This window comes from Cupressus sempervirens, chromosome 6 (genome assembly GCF_028749045.1).
Source record: "Cupressus sempervirens isolate cs-2001-9-10 chromosome 6, ASM2874904v1, whole genome shotgun sequence".
Classification (NCBI taxonomy): Eukaryota; Viridiplantae; Streptophyta; class Pinopsida; order Cupressales; family Cupressaceae; genus Cupressus; species Cupressus sempervirens.
Genome location: NC_143123.1, coordinates 116,107,710 through 116,128,520, shown reverse-complemented (window position 1 = coordinate 116,128,520; position 20,811 = coordinate 116,107,710). Strand labels below are relative to the sequence as shown.

General features: G+C 33.2%; 2 protein-coding genes across 5 annotated transcripts in view; both read right to left on the bottom strand.

Annotated features, from left to right (window-relative positions):
* FAAH (fatty acid amide hydrolase) overlaps positions 1–20,811 on the bottom strand; it is a 239,329-nt gene that overhangs the window by 93,580 nt on the left and 124,938 nt on the right. The gene's annotated exons all lie outside the window — the stretch shown is intronic.
* On the bottom strand, positions 12,434–15,929 carry LOC149551479 (uncharacterized). The gene is made up of 6 exons (XM_089789517.1): positions 15,888–15,929; positions 15,647–15,701; positions 15,468–15,531; positions 13,701–14,838; positions 12,884–13,586; positions 12,434–12,717 (listed from the first exon to the last, which is right to left on the bottom strand). The coding sequence occupies exons 1-6, from the start codon at positions 15,927–15,929 to the stop codon at positions 12,434–12,436; spliced, it is 2,286 nt and encodes a 761-aa protein (XP_089645643.1).

Genomic DNA, 20,811 nt, shown 5'->3' with positions numbered 1-20,811 from the left:
TTTTATTAGATTTGCTTTGCTTTAATTGTGTTAGGTTAGTTTTTGTTTTTGTCATGTGACTCTATAATCTAGTGGAGTGGATGAAGGCACTTAGAGAACTAGATTCTATGTCACTCTTTTTTTCCAAGAACAAATGAGTAACATTCCCCAGACGGAACTAGTTGTTGTCGTACATTTTGTCACCACAAAATGTAGGTAACAATACGAAACTTTTTCTACTTAGTTTCGCATTTCTTTGAGCTTAATTCATTATTTAATTGGTTAGTATTGATCAACCAATCAGTATCAATTGATATAATAAATTATTTTACTGAAGGCTTTCGTCAACTCTTTTTCATTTTTCTATTTGTCGAACACATGCTTCATTTTTGAGGCCTTCAACGTACTTTTCTTCATTTTTGAGAGTGTGTTTGCTGGTTTTTAGTCCTTTGGTTTTGCTCAAGTCATTGTTTTCGATTTTCCCTTCAATTTAGTATATCTTAGGGCTTAATTGGAGTTAGCAGTCAAAAGATATGACCATTTTAGTGCCCAAAAAGTGGACCTTTTTGATGCAACTGCACAAATTAAAAATATCATGTTATATTTTTAAGTGCACATTCACTTATGAAAAATATAACAAAAACTCACTTTATCTTATGTTTTTAAGTTACTTTATCATTTTGAGTTTTCACTTAAAGCAAATAGTACTTTTCAAATAATATTTGCACATTATATTTTTATTATGATAGTGCAAATGTTATTTTGACCCATTTAAGTAATATTTCATGAAAAATTAAATTGACATGTGCTTATTTAAATCACTTAAGTTGTGCAAGTCAAATGCATCTAGAGAATGAGCTTTTAAACTAAAAGCATGTAAATGCCTTTGATTCAAAATATGCAATGTCCCACAAAGATTGAAGTAAGCATATTGCATATTTTTAAAACATGCATATGCACTCCAAGAGTGTGTTCAATAAAGGCTAGCACATAAAGCATATTTTAAAAATATGCAAATGCGTCTAGAGAATGAGCTTTTGAACTAAAAGCGTGTAAATGCCTTTGACTGAAAATATGCAATCACCCTTCTAGAATGAGCAATGCATATTTGAGTTTTTAAAATTTGCAATGACCCTCCTAGATGAGTTTTGCATGTTTTTAAAACATGTAATGGCACTTGGAGAATGCATTTTGCATATGTTTCATGCATTTGTAAACGATGAACCCGAATTTGAAGAAAGGGCAAAAAACTTCATGTTTTCCTCCTCCAAGAACACGTTTTTCATCAAAAATACTTAGATCTGCCCATATAGTGGCTTGAAATTCATCACAAAGGAGACGTTTTTGAGTTTTAATGCATATGTATGCATTTGGGAGTCATGATTTTGCATATTCAAGACAAAAATGACTCAAATATATGCACTTTTTAGCCACGTTTTTGCTCAAAACGCTCAGATTTGGGGCAGTTTTGATCACTTTTTGGCTCAAATATAAGTTTTTTTGAGCTTTTAATCCATATATGTGCTATTGAAGAACATGTTTTTGCCTTTAGATGTCAAAAAAGCTTCATTTCATGCCTTTTATGAATCAAGTTTTGACTAAAAACGCCTAGAAAATTGGGGTTCTTATCCACTTTTTTGCATTTTGAAGCCACATTTTTGCATTTGGGTCCATGTATATGCATTTGGAAAAGTTGTTTTTGCATTCACAAGTCAAAAATGACTCAAAAACATGCATTTTTTGCCACTTTTTGCAAAAATTGCCCACATTTTTGCATAGAAAAGCCACATTTTTGTTAAAAAAACTCAAAAAATGGCATTTCAGCCCATACATTTGGATCAAGAGGGGTCATTTTTGAGTTTTAATGCATGCTATTGCCTTTGGAGAATACGTTTTTGGCATTCTCATATCAAATTCGACCATTCAATGTCCATTACATGCAAGTGTGGAAGAAGTCAAATTATTGTTTGAGAATCTAGATTTGAGGGAGAATCAGTCGTCAAGTCAAACTTGTTATTTTGGCTCTTTGATCTCCAAGTAAGTGGACATTTTCATACTTGATCATCAATTCATGCTTATCTTGCTATTTCCATGCATATTATGGCTTGTTATTGCACATTTGTCCAAATGTATGCTAATAAAAGTGCATTTTTCTTTAAAAATGACAAAAACTCTCATTTTCACATTTTCAAAATTTCCCCAAATTCCAAATTCGAATTTGCATTGGAAAACAACTTGCTTGTTGACATGTTTGAGTTTAAGACCAAAGGCATGTGTTTCTTTTGTGCTTGTTTTTGTTGTTTGTTTGCTTGCTTTGTCATTTTTCTTCTTTTGGAAGAAATTGCAAGTTCTTTCCCAAGAACTTGAGCACACTTCATTTCACTCGACCTTTCAGCATATCATGCAAGTGCATCATTTCATTCCACATCCATCATTACATGTCATGATACACTGCATTTCATTCTCCACATGCGATTGCATGTAATCTCACCTTGCATCCACATTGCATGAAGTCTCATCCTTTATTCCCATTTACATGGATCACATTCTCCAAACCCAATCACATGTCATGATTACATCTAAATTCCTTTACATGTAATCGCATCTTGAGAACCCATTTTTGACTAAAAGTTATGAGTCAAAAAATGTCATTTGCACGCATTCCCATGTGCTTAGACTTTTTCATGTCATTGGCCCTTTCCATCCAAATACATATGATTTCCGGTTCATTTCCAGCCATCATGTCTTCATTCTTTATAGAATTCTGTCATATCTTGACTTGCTGCAACATGAAGATTAGAACATCTTTCAATAAGATTGAATCCTTGAGAACTTTTGTGATTTGAGTTACAATGATGAATCCATGATACATGTTATTTAAGTGCATGTTTTTGAGTCATTTTTGACTTGTTAGTGTAATGTTATTATTTCTTTAATTTCTATATATTTATTGTAGAAAAAGATTTATATTGTGTATATATTTATTTATTTATTATTAGAAAAATATTAATATTTTGTATGTTCATTTATATTAATTTATTTTTAATTATATTATTTTATTATTATTTTTAATTCTGTCATATTCACAATTTTATTTTATTAGTAAAAATTAGATAAAAGAGTATTATTCTTTTATTTTAATTCTCTTTATTCGCATAGAAAAGTAAACAGAAATATAATGCTCTATAATTGTCCCCACAAAGTTACAAACCCTCCCATAGTCAGGAATTAGGATTATATATTCATGTTTTTGAAAATTATATAGGGTGAATTTATTGTCAAATTTGTTTCAATGTTTTTTGTCTTCCGGAAAATTACACACTGCAATGAAGATATCCCTGTAATGCATGTGTAAGCAGATTTCTGAACGTGAACAAATGTGCGAGATATATGAAGAATATTTCTGATTATTTAAAGAGATAATGCTATCATCATAGAGTAAATAAATGGATTGAATGAATCAATGAAAGATATTCAATCACCAAGAAAATTATGGAGTGATTAAGAAGGATTTTTTATGAAGATTGTAATTGTCATCATTTGTTGAAGAACCAACATTTAAAAAGTGGAACTTATTTGGATCATTGTCTCATTTAAGAAGAAATTGTTGAACTTCGTACATGCTCAATTGTGTAGATTGGTGTCTCTTGTGGGTTTGTAAAATCTCGGGTTTATGAAATCTAATTTTGTATGTAATTTCCAAAATATATCCAGCACATTTATAAAATTTGAGCACATAATTGATTCAATTGAAAACCAATTTTTGAACACAATAAATGTTTGAATTTGTTACACACAATCCTGACAATTAACTGAAGCAAGTGTGCACTTGGAGTATAAGCATACTTCTTTATTCTGAGATACATTTGTTCTGACTTGTAACTACAATTGTAAAATTACTTACCCGACCCATACTCAATACTTAGAATGATTTTGAAATGTAGGCGATGAATCCCGCGAATGGTTATGTGATAATATGATGCTCCCTTGTCTTTTAATGAATTGTTCTAATTTGAGGCACAATATTCTCCTTTGCTTCACATGGAATCTACGTAGTTCAATTATGTCTTTGCAGTAGGTTCTGGCATGTCAAAGACTCCCTCTGGCTTTAATCAAAACTCTCTAGGATAGGCTTGATATCTTTCCTGCTGCAAAATGGATATAATTTTGTTTATTCATTGCCACCGCATGGAGACAAAATCAAGTTCTTGTCTTTTTCCATAACGTATCCACACACATTATTTGTTGGTGCTTCCAAATTACGAACCACTGAAATCGTCTTCCACACAAATATTGATACCAGTTTCTTTGACCCGTGTATTCATTCTTGTCAAACACCTGATAACAAAATACTCTGCCTATGCATTAGCTTATATTGCTGATGGGTCCATCAATCAATACCTATTAATTTGGAAACTGCCCAGTATAGATAGAGGAACACTCCTTGTCTCTTCTTAATTATGATACTGCCATATAGGATAAGATAACCTTCTTGTCTTCCTGTCACAAAATCTACAAATTCCACTAGGTAAGAAAATAACTCTCACGAAAGGAATTCAGATGTAAATATTCTCTGCAACTTACAAGTTGCCTTTAATCAAGTCTTCTTTCTAATCTTCGACATCCTCCACTCCGTCGCATGCCTTTTTTTTATAATAATGGCAATTGGGTAGATCCTGTGAATTGATTTGAACTAATATTTTGATTAAAAAGCTTAATAAGCTTAATGCATCAATTCCACTGCATTAACTTAAATAAGCTTAATATAAAATAGGCTTAATTTATTAAATTAAAAAAAAAAAAACTATAAACATTATCAATTAATTTATATTAGAAAATCAAAACTAATATAAAATAATTAATATTTATTTGCTTCTCGACTTCCAAAATAAAGTCCTCTTGGAGGGATATTACAGATCTCCCCTTCCCCATGTTGCTTGCCCACAAGCAACTATAAATTGGTGTATTGTAATACTTGTTCACCTTCCCAAGTACCATCATCCATTGGCAAATTCTTCCATTGGATCACATAATCCTTGATAGACCAAGTACCCAAACGCCTTTCACGGGCATCTTGAATTTTGTCAGGAACCATTTCTAGTTTGCCTTCAGAATCCAAGGGTGGTAATTCTTCCGAAATGGTATCTGTTTGCCCAATGCCTTCTTAAGACAAGAAACGAGAAAGACATTATGTATGCGGCTTCCTGTGGGAAGATTCAGTTCATAAGTGGCTGCAATAATCTTTCGGACAATTTGATAAGGTCCATAGAAGTGATCCAAGCCTTTTGATGGCCAGCCACATAATGACTAAGGAAACCTTCAATCCACTTATTCACAATCTTTGTTTGTCCATCTGTTTGTGGATGGTAGTTGGTACTATGGTTCAACTTTGTACTTGTTAACTTGAATAATTCTTCCTAGAAGATACTCAAGAATCTGCTATCTCTGTCACTGATGATGTTTTAGGCAAACCATGTAAGCAGAAAACCTCCTTGAAAAATAATTTTGCAACTTGAACTATTGTGAATTTTGTTGTGATAGCAAATAAATGTACAAATTTCATTAGTCTATCAACCACAACAAAAATACAATCTTTACCTTATACTCAGGGCAAACTAGTAATGAAATCCATTGAAATACTTTCCCATTTTTGTTCTAGAATGGGTAAAGGCTGAAGTAGTCTGGCTGGATAGGAATGTTCAGCTTTATTTTGCTGGCATAGATATATTCCTTCACATAACATAAGACATCATTTTTTAGCCCTTTCCATGTGAATCGCTCATGTATTTTCCAATAAGTTTTGAAATAACCAGGATGTCCTGCCAAATGGAGATCATGAACTACTTGCATAATTCTTAATTTTAGTTTAGAACCAAGTACAAGAAAGATTCTATCTTTGTCGTAAATAATATCATTCATGATCTTATATATGTCATCATGTACATTTCCATCTATTAAATCACAAGTAAATGTGTACTTGGAGTATTCCACTAATAACAATGATTTCCAATTAGCAATTATTTTTGGTTTCCTGGATAATGCATCAATAACCACATTATTCTTACCTTTAACATATTCAATTTCAAAATCATAAGCTTGGATTTTACTAACCCACTTTTGTTGCCTATCATTCAAATGTTTCTAGTTCAAGAAATATTTCAGACTATTATGGTCAATTCTGACTACAAATCTGCCACCAACTAATTATTGCCGAAATTTATCCAATGCATGCATAATTTCCAGCACTTCCTTATCATAGATTGAATACAATCTTTCAGCACTATTGAGTTTCCTGCTTTCATAATCTATAGGGTGTTTATTCTGCATTGAAACTGCCCCTAATCCTTCACCTCAAGCATCACATTCTAATACAAAAAACTAATTGAAATCAGGAAGTGCAAGAACTGGACAAGAACTCATTACCTTCTTGATTTTGTCAAATACCTATTGTGCTTCACTAGTCCACCTAAATTCCCGCATTTTGGTAAGATTTGTCAATGGTGATCCAAACTATGAAAATTCCTTTAACAAATCTCCTATAGTAACTGAATAGACCAAAGAAGCCCCTTAGATCTGAAAGATTCAATGAAGGTGACCAATCCAAAACGGCTTTAATCTTCTCTTGATGAACCTGCATACCTTTGGCACTAATCATTTGACCCAAATACAAAAAAATTGTCATACCAAATTCACATTTTAATGCTTTTGCATAAAGGAACTATGATTCCATTATACCCAAAATCTCATCAATATGACGGAAATGTTCCGCCCAAGTCTTGCTATAAATTAGTATATCATCAAAGAAAACTAGCAAAAATTTCCTTAATTGTTTATTAAAAATATGATTCATACAAGACTGAAACTTTGCTAGAGCATTTGTTAGTCCAAACGGCATGACTAAAAATTCATAGTGACCATAATGATAAAAGAAAGCAATTTTATTAGTATCCTGTTCCCTTAGTTTGATCTGATGGTATCCGGATCTTAAATCAATTTAAGAAAAACATAGAATACCATGTAATTCATCTAACAATTCATCAATGAAGGGAATCAGATAACTATTTTTTATGGTCTTTTTATTGAAAGCACGCTAATCTATACACATACAAAGTGTCCCATCTTTCTTTTTGACCAGCACTATTGAAGAAGCAAATGGACTTGAATTGGGCCTGATATGTCCCATATCTAATAACTCCTGAATGACCACCTCTATTTCATCTCTGAATGTCTTAGGATGCCTATAGGAAGTAGTAGTAATTGGTTTTGCCCCTTCTTCCAATCCAATAGTATGTTGAAAACCTCTATCTGGAGGAACTCCTGGAGGTATATCATTAAAAACCACACTATGTGAATCTAAAATCTGCAACAAATGATCTTGATAGTGTTTAGAGTCAAAACTTGTTACCTTAGTAGAGATAACGGATTGTGTTGACCAAGCTACATCACCATGGCAGAAAATAGACTCCATTCTGTTAGTAGATACAACCTAGGGACCTCCATTTGACATTCCTCTAAGGATTACCTTTTCCCCGTTAATTTTGAAAGAAAATTCCATACATTTAAAATGTTGCGAATATTTATCCAAGGTTATCAACCATTGAATGCCCAACATAATGTTAGACTTAGCCAAATCAACCACATAACAATCATCTGTTACTGTATAATTACCAAGAGTAATACTTAATCGAGGAACCTTATGCGTGCTTACTTAAGTAGTACCACCTTCTACTCAGACACCAAAACCTTCATATTTCACTGTATGTAAGCCACGCTTTTTGACAAGAGTGATATCAATGAAATTAAGTGTAGCACCACTATCTATCATAATGATGACTCGTTGCCCTTGTAAAACCCCTCTTACTCTAAAAATATTAAAATGCGGAGACCCTGTCATTGTTCTTATTTCACCCTTTCCTGGTGGATCTTCCTGAGCCTGTCCTATAGTTTTAGGATCTTGTTCCTGATTTGGATTTATGTTTTCCTCATCTTCACTTTCTCATACTACCTCAATCTAGTGAATTTTCCTTTTTCCCAAACACCTATGACCTCGTGCCCATGCTTCTTTACAATTGAAACACAATTTTTTCCTTCTGAGTTCATTGCGCTCTTCTTTTTCTAATTTGTTTCTAGGTGGTGTGTTGTTTGAAAAAGGCTTCTTATCAAAATCTAGCTTAGAGAGTGGCCCTTTGTTAAATATCTTTCCTTTAGAAGGGGGTTCTAGTTCTCTAGCCCTTTTTATGACCGTTTGCAAAGAAGGATTTAAGGATTTAACCCATACTTTGATAGTATCAGATACTCCATCTATAAATATTACTGTTTTCTGCCTCTCAGTGATTTTTGTTACTTATACTGCTAATTTCTCAAATTCAGAAATATATTGTTCTACTGTACTTGTTTTTCTAACTAGAGTCAAATCTTTGAGACAAAGTTCAAGATCCTTAGAATCAAACCTATCAATAAGCCTTTCTGTGAAAACAACATGTGTTAATTTGATTATGACCCACTGTAAGTTGTCCATGATGCCACCATTCATGGGCAATTCCCTCCAAATGTAATGTTGCACATTTGATGGATTCATCCTCCATCATTGGATTTTATTGTAAGTACGTATCAAGTTTTTGTACCCAGGCTCTGGCAGTGGTTTTACCTAACCCATCAAAATAACGGATGGACATTTTACCAATCTTTCTTTGAAATTTGTTATTATACCCCCTTGGCCCCTTATTCTTATGTTTCATCTTGACATCCAAATATTCTCTAAAAGTCATTGATTCTCTGAATTCATCACTTGTTTGTATCCAATCTTGGTATACCTCTTCTTGGAGTTCCCTAATGGTAGGATCTCTTTCAGGCTGTGGATTTCTAGGAATGAATGTGTGCATGAAGGGTCTTGCTTAAGTTGAACTTTCAGGTTGTCCATTTACTGATTGGTTCCCCTATTCCTCTGTTCACCTATTTCCTTTACATTATTTTGATTCTGATTCCTATTATTGTTCATGAATTGTGCCATCAAATTTGCCATACGATTTACATTATTTTGCATCTCTTGTTGGCTCCTAAGTAATGCAGTTATGAGATCTCTAGTGTCATCTACGTCTCCCATATTGTTTTCAAATATTATTTCCTCATCCGACTCTGTACAATTGTCTTCAATGTCAACCTATATGTAAGAACTAGATGATTCTATCAATCTTATTTTTCTGACTCAAGTATTATGGAAATTATAATTCCCTTTTTGCATAAGTATGACTTATGTGTTTTCTCCACAAGCTGCCAGGATTTAAGGCTCTAATACCACTATAAAATCCCGGGTTTATTAAATCTAATTCTGTATGTAATTTCCAAAATTTATCCAACACAATTGTAAAAGTGGAACACAGATTTGATTCAATTGAAAACCAATTTCTGAACACAATAAATGTTTGAATTTGTCGCACACAATCCTGATAATAAACTGAAACAAATGAGCACCTGGAGTATAAGCATGCTTCTTTATTTTGAGATATGTTTGTTCTGACATGTAACTACAACTGTAAAATTACTTACTAGACCTGTACTCAATACTCAGAATGATTTTGAAATGTAGACAATGAATCCCAGGAATGGTTATGTGATAATACGATGCTCTCTTGTCTTTTAATGAATTGTTCTTATCTGAGGCATGCTATTCTCCTTTCCTTCACCCGGAATCCACATTCAATTATGTCTTTGCAATAGGTTTTAGCATGTCAGAGATCACCTCTACCTTTAATCAAAACACTGTCTGATAGGCTCAATATCTTTCTTGCCACAAAATGGATATAATTGTGTTTATTCATTGCCACCACATGGAGACAAAATCAAGCTCTTGTCTTTTTCCATAATGTATCCACATACACTCTGTTGGTGCTTCCAGATTAAGAACCACTTCTGAAATCGTTTTCCACACAAATACCGATACTAGTTTCTTTGACCCATGTATTCATTCTCGTCAAACACCCAATAACAAAATATTGTGCTTGTGCATTAGCTTATATTGTCGATGTGTCCATCAATCAATACATATTAATTTGAAAACCGCCAACTATGGATAGATGAACACTCCTTGTCTCTTTTGAATTATGTTACTGCCAAATAAGACAAGATAACCTTCTTGTCTTCCTGTCACAGAATCTACAGATTTCATCAGATCAAAAAACAACTTTGACGAAAGGAATTTAGATGAAAATATTCTCTGCAACTTACAAGTTGCCTTTAATCAAATCTTCTTTCTAATCTTCGATATCCCCCACTCCATCACATGCTTTTTTTATAATAATGGCAATTGGGTAGATCCCATAAACTGATTTGAACTGATTTTTTTATTAAAAAGCTTAATAAACTTAATGCATCAATTATACTTTCAAATAAGCTTAATTTATTAACTTTCAAAAATAAAAACTATAAACATTATTAATTAATTTATATTGGAAAATTAAAACTAATATAAAATAATTAATATATATTTGCTTTTTGACTTCCAAAAAAAAGTCCTCTTGGAGGGATATTACAGAGTTGGTACCTACGTAGCTTGTAAAGAGAATTTTATAAAAGATTTTTTTATTACTAATTCCTTTCAAAAGGGTTTCCACATAAATCTTGCATTCTTGTATTGCATAATTGTTATATCTTGTGTGATTGATATTGTTATGTTGGTTAAGTATTGAAATACAACATGAACATAGATATATTTTTTTGCATATAAGGTGTTCATTTGAGACACATTTTAAAGGTTTCGAGATAAACCACAACAAATACAGACATCGATTCATTACCACACAATAAAGCAACCCATATTAAAGGCAAGTCTAAACTTCTATTGAAGATAATGGTATCCTAGAAGATTGTAGGCCTGAAAATTTCTTCTTTAAATTCAAGATGACAGGCCACAAATAAACTCTACATGGGTTGCCAAGTGAAGATTCTCAAATAGTCTCTTCTAAAGAGAGTTCAAATCCCTTAGGCACTTCCAAAAATGAAAAATTCAACAAAAGACCACATCTCCCTCACATGAAGTAGCAAGGCCCTTACAAAACAAAGAAGCGTCTACACTCACTGAAACAGAAGGTTCAAGTCATTCAAAAGATAATCAGTGGTGTGTGTTGGTTCCCAAAATCATAGACTGGAAATCCAAGAGCTTGCCACTTCTTTGATAGGACTTCTCAATCAGTTCTGGCCAACGAACGGGAATACTTTTTGATTCTCCTACACTTCATGCTCCGCTACACCCAGGCAGATAAACCTTCACCTCAAATGCTGACCCTTTGGTTCAAGGCTTTTCTATAGAAAATTTAAAATTCTGGAGTTCTCCAATTGGCAAGGTCCTTGAACTCAATGAAACTGAAACGGAATGCTGAGTACTTGAAATAATTGAATGTTTTGTATAAGGTTTGTTAATAATGAATTTGATGCTTGTAGGAAGGAATATATAGATTTTTTGACTTCAATCATAGAAAGACTAGTGCCTCTGCTCATCTGGGCAATAGAGTCAACTTTAGTGAATTTTCACGTACAACTTTATAATGTTCTACGCACTTATACTGCCAACAATTAAATAATCAAGATGCGACAGACCAGATATTATGCAATCTTAAACTAGCCCAGATTGAATTTTAACTCCTCTGGTAGGGAGACAAATTGGGCACAGATACAAAAACAATTTGCTATTCCACAATATCTGTGATGATTGAATTTAAAATGCTAAATGACCATGTCCACTTATCTGACATTTAAATTGTATACAGAATTCCAAAAAATAATTACAAAGGACGATTCATCTATAGTTTAAATCTCCATGCCATTTAAAAATAAACAAAAGACATTTTATTTTATTATAAAAATAAAATATTTGAATTTTTATTACAAAGTCATATTATAGCCCTTATTCCTCCGTACAAATAGATATAAAATGCTTTTGGTTGAGTGTGAATGTTATAATATGTGTTATTTCATATAAAATAGTTCATATTTATATTCTATTTGTTTGAGGCTAAGTTACCGATACAGGTACGGGCACGGATACGGATACGTGGGTACGGGAATTTTTTGGGAAGTGGGTTTGGGTACGTCTGGATACGTCTGTACAAATAACATATAAAAATCATAAATATATATATAATATATATACATATGCATTTGTACAACTTGAAAACAAAACTAAAAGCATATAAAATTAAAAAATCATAAATATATATTTTATATCTATGCATGTATACAGGCTTACAGCTTGAAAAGTAGAAACAAAACTGCCATAGATATTGCAGTAACACATTTATAATGATTTCCTGTAACTTTAAGTCTAGTTTCATATCAATTTGTCAATTGATATGTCAAAAATTGAATGTTATGATAGATATATCATATATGATTATATCCATATCGAATTCATTGTGCATTGGTTAAACAGTAAACTGTCAAAATATTACATTTAGACTGATTAGTAATCAGCATCATATGGGTCATCAAGAAAATCAAGATCAGTGGAACCACATGCAGCCCCAGTTTCACTTCCACAGCTAGAAGCACGTTGGCTATTTGTCTCCACAGAGGGTAAAGATGGTGCATTAACTGAAAAATCTAAATCTGTTCTCTCAGGATCTACATCCCACAACATTGTGCCCCCTTCCTTGTACTGACTTTTTTTATAAGTAAGAAGGCGCAAGTTGGAATGCACATAAACCAATTCTTCTGCCTTACTTGCTGCCAATCGATTGCGTTTCACTGAGTGAATAAAGGAGTATGTACTCCAATTTCTCTCAGCTGAAGAAGAACTAGCAACCTATTGAAAATTTGTCACAATGTTAGAGAGTTGCAACTATAAAAATAACTTTATTTCTGACATTAACAGACTAATAATGTTAGAGAGTTGGAACAAAAATTAAGAAACATGCCTGTGATAGAAGTTTGATTGCAAGAGTTTGAAGGTGTGGTGATGTATGGCCATTAAGGTACCACCAAGCATGAGCATCCTTCGTGTACTTGTCACGGATAGCAGCAACACTTTGACCGTCAGAGGATACAAAATTAACAAACTCAGTTGTAACTAAATCCTCCATTGCATGATCACGAAAGAGTTTACTGAGTGCTGTCCTACATCCATCACTTACTTCTCCATCTCTGTATGGTGGTACCCTTGTTGGCTGAGAAAGAATTTCATCACTATAAAATTTTGGAGTCAATGCAAATGCAAGAAGATGTAATGGGGTGGTCATTTTGTTCCACCGTTCAACACAAATTGACTTGACTTCTTTGAAGAAAGTTTCTTCAGGATCTTTCTCTTTTTTATTGATGACGTCTCTCATTAACTCAATCATTGAGTCAATGCCATCGTATACCATTCCCAAACATGGGTGATCCATGTCAGCAAAATGGATCATGCTCATGATGGGCTCGGTGAAACTAAGAAGATATTCCACTCTTTCCCACCATGTGTCTTCTAGGATCATTTTCTTTACATTTGTTGCCCTTTCTGTATTGGATTGCCTCCATTGAATCCAACCTTGACCAATAACCATGCCAGCAAGTGCCTCTCGCACCAACACAAGTCGCCTCAAGACAATTGTGTTTGATGCAAATCGAGTCTCAGCAACCTATTCAAGAATTAAAAATCATAATTAAATTATGAAGAAATCATTATCAAATTTAAAAAGTAAATTCATATTAGTAGTGAATATAGAATTAAAAATTTGAAGTGTTTCAATTACCTTCAGCAATTCCAACTCTGAAAATGATCTAAAAATGGCTTGTGACATGTTATGGTTTGTGATGAACATCTGAATCTCTTCAGCCTCAGCATAGATTTGTTTGATCCAATCTATTTTCCTACCCAACTTTTGTAGCATTAGGTTGAGAGAGTGGACAGCGCAAGGTGTCCAATAGATGTGATCAAAACGTCTCTCAATCAACAAACCTGCAGCCCGACAATTCTTTGCATTGTCTGTAATAACTTGGACAACATTTTCAGGACCCACATCTTGGATGCATTTTATAAGGATATCAGCAATAAATTGTGCATCCTTCACCTGTCCCTCACAATCCACAGCCTTTAGAAACATTGCCCCTTTTGGGCACACTGCAATCACATTTATCAATGGCCGATTTTTGGTATCCTTCCACCCATCAGAGATAATTGACACACCTGTTTGTTTCCATGAATTTCTAATGGGAGCCAATGCATTGTTTATGTTTTTGACCTCACTTGCTAGTAAGGTGGTGCGTACCTTCTCATAACCTGGCCCTATCCACCCTTGCGGAGCATCATTTGCTTTTCTCAACATATCCTGCCAATATGGTGAGCGCACAACATTGAATGCCAAACCATTTGCATAGATACATCTTCCAACAGCTTCATCTGCAATCTCCCTAGCATCATTCTGGAATGCTCTCTCCAATGGTCCCTTACTTCTCTTCTCAGTAACAAGTTCTTCTTCAATTCTGCCCAAGAACGGGTGGTTCTCTACTATGATATCAGGAAAGTCACTATGAGATGGAGAAGGTGGGGGCCTTGAACTACTTCCTTTTCGTTTCAACAAAGGATGGTTTGTGGCACGTCCGACTCTTGCATCTGCTTCCTCTTGCTCTTGAATGAATCCTACTATTTGTTGAGGTGGCAATCCTTTTGCATCCAGTCCTTCGCATGCTTTGATACCCATTTGGGGAATGGCACATAAATGGGTTTTCACACGGCTATAGGAGCTAGTTTTCTCCACATGGCATAAATTGCATTCCCAAACAAATGTTCCACCTCCTTTTACTTGGCTTTTCATTGTGACATATTTCCATAATGGTGAATTGGGATCGGTCTTGAATTTGGGTCGAGCAATAGAAGAAGCTGACATTGTCCTGTTTACAAGAGCCAACAAGTTAAAAATTAAAAATGTTATTAAATAATTAAATAATAGTAAATACAATATTAGATATAAAAATAAACAAATTCAATTTCTATTTGAACATTAAAAAAATTTAAAAATATATATATTAAAATTATAAGAAATATTTATAATTACAATTTATAACAAATATTATAATTTATTATATAAATATTAAATTAATAAACAATAAAATAAAAAATACATTATTAACATTTATTATTTAATACTCTTGACATTATATAATATAATATTTATTCAATATTTAAATAATATTTAAATATTGCCTGACATTAAAAAATTACAATTTAAAATTCAAATATTATATGATATATACAATTTTAAAAAAACTTGAAAAACCTTATATATTATTGAAGTTATAATTTATAAACTATATATAGTATTTAAAATTTAAAAGTTTATAACTTAAAATAAATTTAAAAAAAATAAAAATAAACATAAACATATGAAAAACTCAATAATAAAATTAATATTATAAACTTACAATATGAATAAAACTATACATAAAACTTTGTAACTTGTTTGAAAGTTTGTAACTTTAAATAAATTTAAAAAAATTAAAATAAACATTCGTGAATTTACTTGGTTAAGCCGAACGCAGACTCCCGCTCCGTCGTCCCTGTTGCAGGTCTTCGTCGTCGTCCAGCTGCAGGTCTCAAGTTGGTGTCAGTTTACGACTTTACTGTTGTCGTTGCTTTCCAGTTGCTGTCAATTTCGAGCGCGGCGGATGTTTTTCCCATAAAGTGCAAACTTTTGCAAACTTTTGTCTCGTTCTGCGCAGCGGATGTTTGTTCCGTTCACTTTAGGGTTTTTACCCTAGTAAAAACGCGTTAAAGACTAACAAAAATCAAATGCCGACCCTAAATATCTTAGTCAAACTGCCACGTTACCATTCAAATCTCCACGTCATTCAAAAAAATTCGAATTCATTGCAAATAGGTATAAATCGAACCCTGTTCGATTCGACGGGTTATTTTGGACGTATCTGATTCCGATACGTACCGTACCCGTATGTGAAGGCAAATGGAGAAGTACCGGTAACATAGGTTTGAGGAGGTGACTTTTCAAAGTCAGGGGTAACATTATTTAACTGCACCACTTCATTAACAAATCATTCTGATCTTTTAATTTTCGATAACTATTATGATAACTTTCAAATCATTGTAAGTTCCTTATTCTTATTGCCCTATTCCCATTTTAAATAATATTGGTTATCGTCGATGTTCCAGCCCGTGCGTTAAACCTTTATATCCCTGGACACATTACTTGAATTCCGACGTCTCCTTTAACTCTGTAGTTCAAAGAGATAGAATTCGAGAATAACATATTTCTGAACATATGTCGTTGCTGAAGACATCGACACCTGTAGATATCGGGGTGCTAAGGAATGTATATGTCTCCATATTGTAGACGACATCAAACAATGCATACTTTGCTCTTAAATGTCTGTGTTCTTAATGTGCCCTAAAATAATAATGTCATTGTGGCATCATTTGTCCTCTGTCGTCAAGGGTTCAAATTACTTCTATCCGACTATCCTCCATTTGTTCTCGGCATAAAAAACAAAAAAACATGCTGTCTTCTCTATATGCGATACATAATATTTAAGACTCTTCATGCCACCTATATGCCTAAAATGTAAGCACACTTCTATGAGTCATTATATTTGAAATTACTCAAGAATGAGGTCTCGAATGGCGACTCATAGCTCTCTATTCATGGAGTGCAAGGGTTTGTAATGGAGGCTCTCAATTTGACCTAGTTTGTGCCCATGCAAGTACACCATGAAACAAGAGATTCAATGATAAAAAATATGCATGCAAATGAAAATGCAAACTAACCTAAATGATAACAATGCAAAACAATGCAAGAAAAGAAATCTAATAACAATGCAATACTAATCTATGAAAATAAATATGACTCTAAAATAATATGCAAATGCAAGGATGAAACCTCATGATGGCAGCCATGGACGCATGAGAGAATAAGACAAGAAGATAGAAGTTTTCCACAAAAAGCTTTGATGCTCAAACTCCTTCAAAAATTGCTCTCCAAACCTATAGCATAACAATAGCGTAATTGTGGATGAATTGTGAATGAATTGTGGATGATTTGTGGTTGATTTGTGTTTGAATTGTGGATGATTTGTGGTTGAATTGTGGAGGATTAAAATGAAGAGACGACTCTCCCTTATAAAGAAAAATATGGAGGTGAGAGGCTTCTCACAACCAATATGGGATAATAGAGTTTGATCCATGTGAGACAAAATTCCACCAATGAGAAAAGAGGAGTGGTTGAGAAGAAAGTGGAAAGAGGATAAAGATAAGTCCCACTTAGAGATATGTGCATTTAAGTGTAGAGAAAATAAATAAAATATTTATTTAATCTTTATTTAATTTATTTCTTTTTTCAAGTGGGTTTAATTTATTTAATTAAAAGGGAGCAAGTTCTTTTAATTAAATAAGAAATATTTAATTAAATTAAAAGAGGGTTTTTTCTCTTAATTAATTAAATGTGGATGAATTTAATTAAAAGAGAGGTTTTCTTTCAATTAAATGGGGACTTATTTTATTTAATTAAAAGAGAGATTTTCTTTTAATTAAATAAAACTTAGGATAGAATGATCAACCTTAGAAAAATAGAATAATTGAATTTAATCAAGGAAATTGATTTAAATTGATTTAATAAAATATTACACACCATTGATTCAGGAAATTTGATAAATTGATAAATTGAATAATGGGGGCCCATGGTCTAGGCGACCATTTTAGGGTGCATACACCACCATCTTCTTTTTCCTTCGCACATACTAAACTCACGATAGCTCTTTGTTTCATTTACAAACCACAAAGATTTTAGGACATGGCACCTGTACATCTCCAGCACTATGTTTTGTTTGGCATATTGCATGACATGGGAAGATATATCACCAATGGTTTGTTAATTAAATCTGCCTCTGTGCATATAAGATGCCCGGAAACAATTATTCTTCACCACTGTTATGTTCTGGAAACTATATCAGGAATATCTGATGTGGGAAAGCTGATAGACTTAAACTTTTCTCACTGTCTGAAGTTTGAACAGAAAATTTAGTGTTTTGAAGAATATGAATTTGCTGGGTCATGTACACCTAGCACAGGGAAATCATTGAAACATGTAAACATAATATTATTTGTGAGATAAAAAGGTCAGATAAGGTGCTTAAATGGAGGCACAAATTCGCCAAAAATTTTAGGCTCCATCAGTGTGTTCAGCCAGATATATAAATGGACTACATCCACTCCTTTTCGTGTGGAAGTTGTAAAGAAGACAAATGGAAGCATTAGACAATGCATCACCTACAAGGTTGCTCAAGAAATGAGTAAAATAAAAATGCCTGTGGGCAAGCATTTCCAAGGACAGGAGACCGTAATGTCCCCATTGATGAACCAATCATACTTTTGTGGGCAAGGAGTGGCAATCCTTCAACATCATTAGCAGACAGGAGTTGGTAGAAATAGTTAGAAGTACTGTACTTATATGTTACTTGGAGAATAAGAGATTAAGAAACTGTGGAGTCTTATAAATAAGATGATTTCCTAGCTATATTAGGAGGAATAAGGATTTTGATCATCGTCATCAAGAACGGTAAATATTTTGTTAATTATATATCCTCATTTATCATCTGGCACTGCATCAAGATAACAATCAATAGTATGAGGACACCCAAGACAGTCCATATCATATGAAAGATGACTACATTTGAGGCATCATCATGAATTCTGCAATTCACCATTGTAAAGACCAGTTAACATATGCAGAGACATCTACAGTAATATATGTGGCAGCCATGGGGAAAAGCTATGTACGACAAGTAAGATAGTCAATATCCGTGGACATGTAATGTCCCCTTTTGGGCTAAGTTAGGAAAGCTGGGACAGGCACTTCAACATCCTCCTCTTACTATGTCAACTGCATACAAATTATGCAAGTAATGGATGATAAACCAATATCACTGCAATTTCTGATATAATCAGTAAAGATATAATTTTATATTATAATTGTAATGTCCGATATGCTCTTACAAAATATACAATATGGAAGATATTTGAGATCACTTATAGTGGTAGGTTGATTACCTGATTTACAATGCAAGCATACAATCAATATTTATTGTTTTCACCAATGGCGCGATATCTGATTTGTCAATAGTAATAGCCAACTTATAAATGTAATCACTAGAACAGATAGGTGCTGTCTCATATTATTGATTTGATCCTTGCACTCAAGAATGGATGTTGTCTCTGATATGCAATCTGTAAACTATGCAATCTTTTAGATGCAGTTTCTGATTTTTTCTATTTTTACTTGCACCATTGATGCCGATCAGACAGTTTGCTCTAAACATAGCATATCCAATGAGGACAAATAAACAGTCTAAGATTTATTCAATGATGCTTGAATGAATAACGTTAATTCCCTTATTTATCTTTTACCTTTGAAAGGTTGCACCTTGAAGAGGCATATCCTTTCTTCATTTGTATCTCTTCCCAAGGGATTGCATCTTTTCATAAATCATAGCAGTGTAATAAATTTAATTGCTGATGATCACATTAAATTGTTTGTTACACCCATTGTAATCGGTCTCTGAACAACTTGTCTTCACAGCTTTTCCTAAATTATAATCAGTGTCCTAACAACTTAATCAATGTCAAATATTAGCATACCACCTTAGATATCTGTTTGTCAATGGATTATTATTGTGTCTAGTCTATTTAATTGATATACTGTCATGTATATTTTCTAGCAGGTCTTCATAACTATCAATATTATTTGTCAATTCCCATATTAGGTCGATTAATCCATTCTTAAGTTGCTTAGGTCTCATATATCTATCTTCAACTGAGTTGTCAATGACCATAGCTCTGCACCTTCTTATTGATCTTCAATGGCAGTAATGTTGAAATTGCCATTTATTTATTATATATTTCTAGTTTATGAGATTGTTAATTATAGAAATAGGTTTAAATGCTTAATTCAAACTTATTCACTCACTTATTGTTCCTAGTTGTCTTTGGGCCCAACATGCAGATATTACAATCTCGTCTTCTTGGAAGATGCTTGCTCAAAAACATTCTTATATTATCATCATGGTTCCTAGGTCCCAAGTAAATATGTAGTATGATTCAATGTACATCCATTGCTTCATATTCATATCATTGAACTCATTATGCAATTCACTCATCATGTAGACTCCTAGACCCTAAAAGTTAGAGAACCAATGCTTCTTATTACAGTTAAGTTGATTATCTGAAACAATGATGTTGTAATACTTATCCCTAAGGTGAGTTCTCCAATGTGACATGCACTCTATCTTCATAAATGATAAAAGAACATTGTTCAATCATAGAATCAAACTCTTAACACCTTTCCTCATGAATTCAAGAGGATGATCTTCACTGTTCCAACTTCTTATAATCAAGAATGACTTAGAGAGTTGGTAGATGTTACTACCCCCTACAATGGACGTATAGCCCATTGATTTCCATGCATTTAAAGATGTCATTAAGTCCAATTGATCTTCCATAAGATATACGTGGGGAGTCCCACCTCTCCTTTCTATCCAACTCAAACATTCACTTCTTGATCTTTGCTCTGTAGAAGGAACTCTTTGTTGAACTTCATCCTTTGGTAGATTGAATGGAGAACGTTTAGTGATGACATTTTTAGAACTTGTCATATTATTCCAAATGGGTCTTAATGTTTCCTTGACTAAGGATGCTCTAGGATCCCAAAATTTGTTTTCATCATCACCTTTGTGTGATCTTAGTGGGTTGTCATGAAGTTCGTTTGCTTTGAATTCAAACAAGGGGTTATGAAAAAATTGAAATTTATGTTTGTTTTAAAGACTAAGTTCTTCTTCATCCAAATTTCTTCTACTTGATCT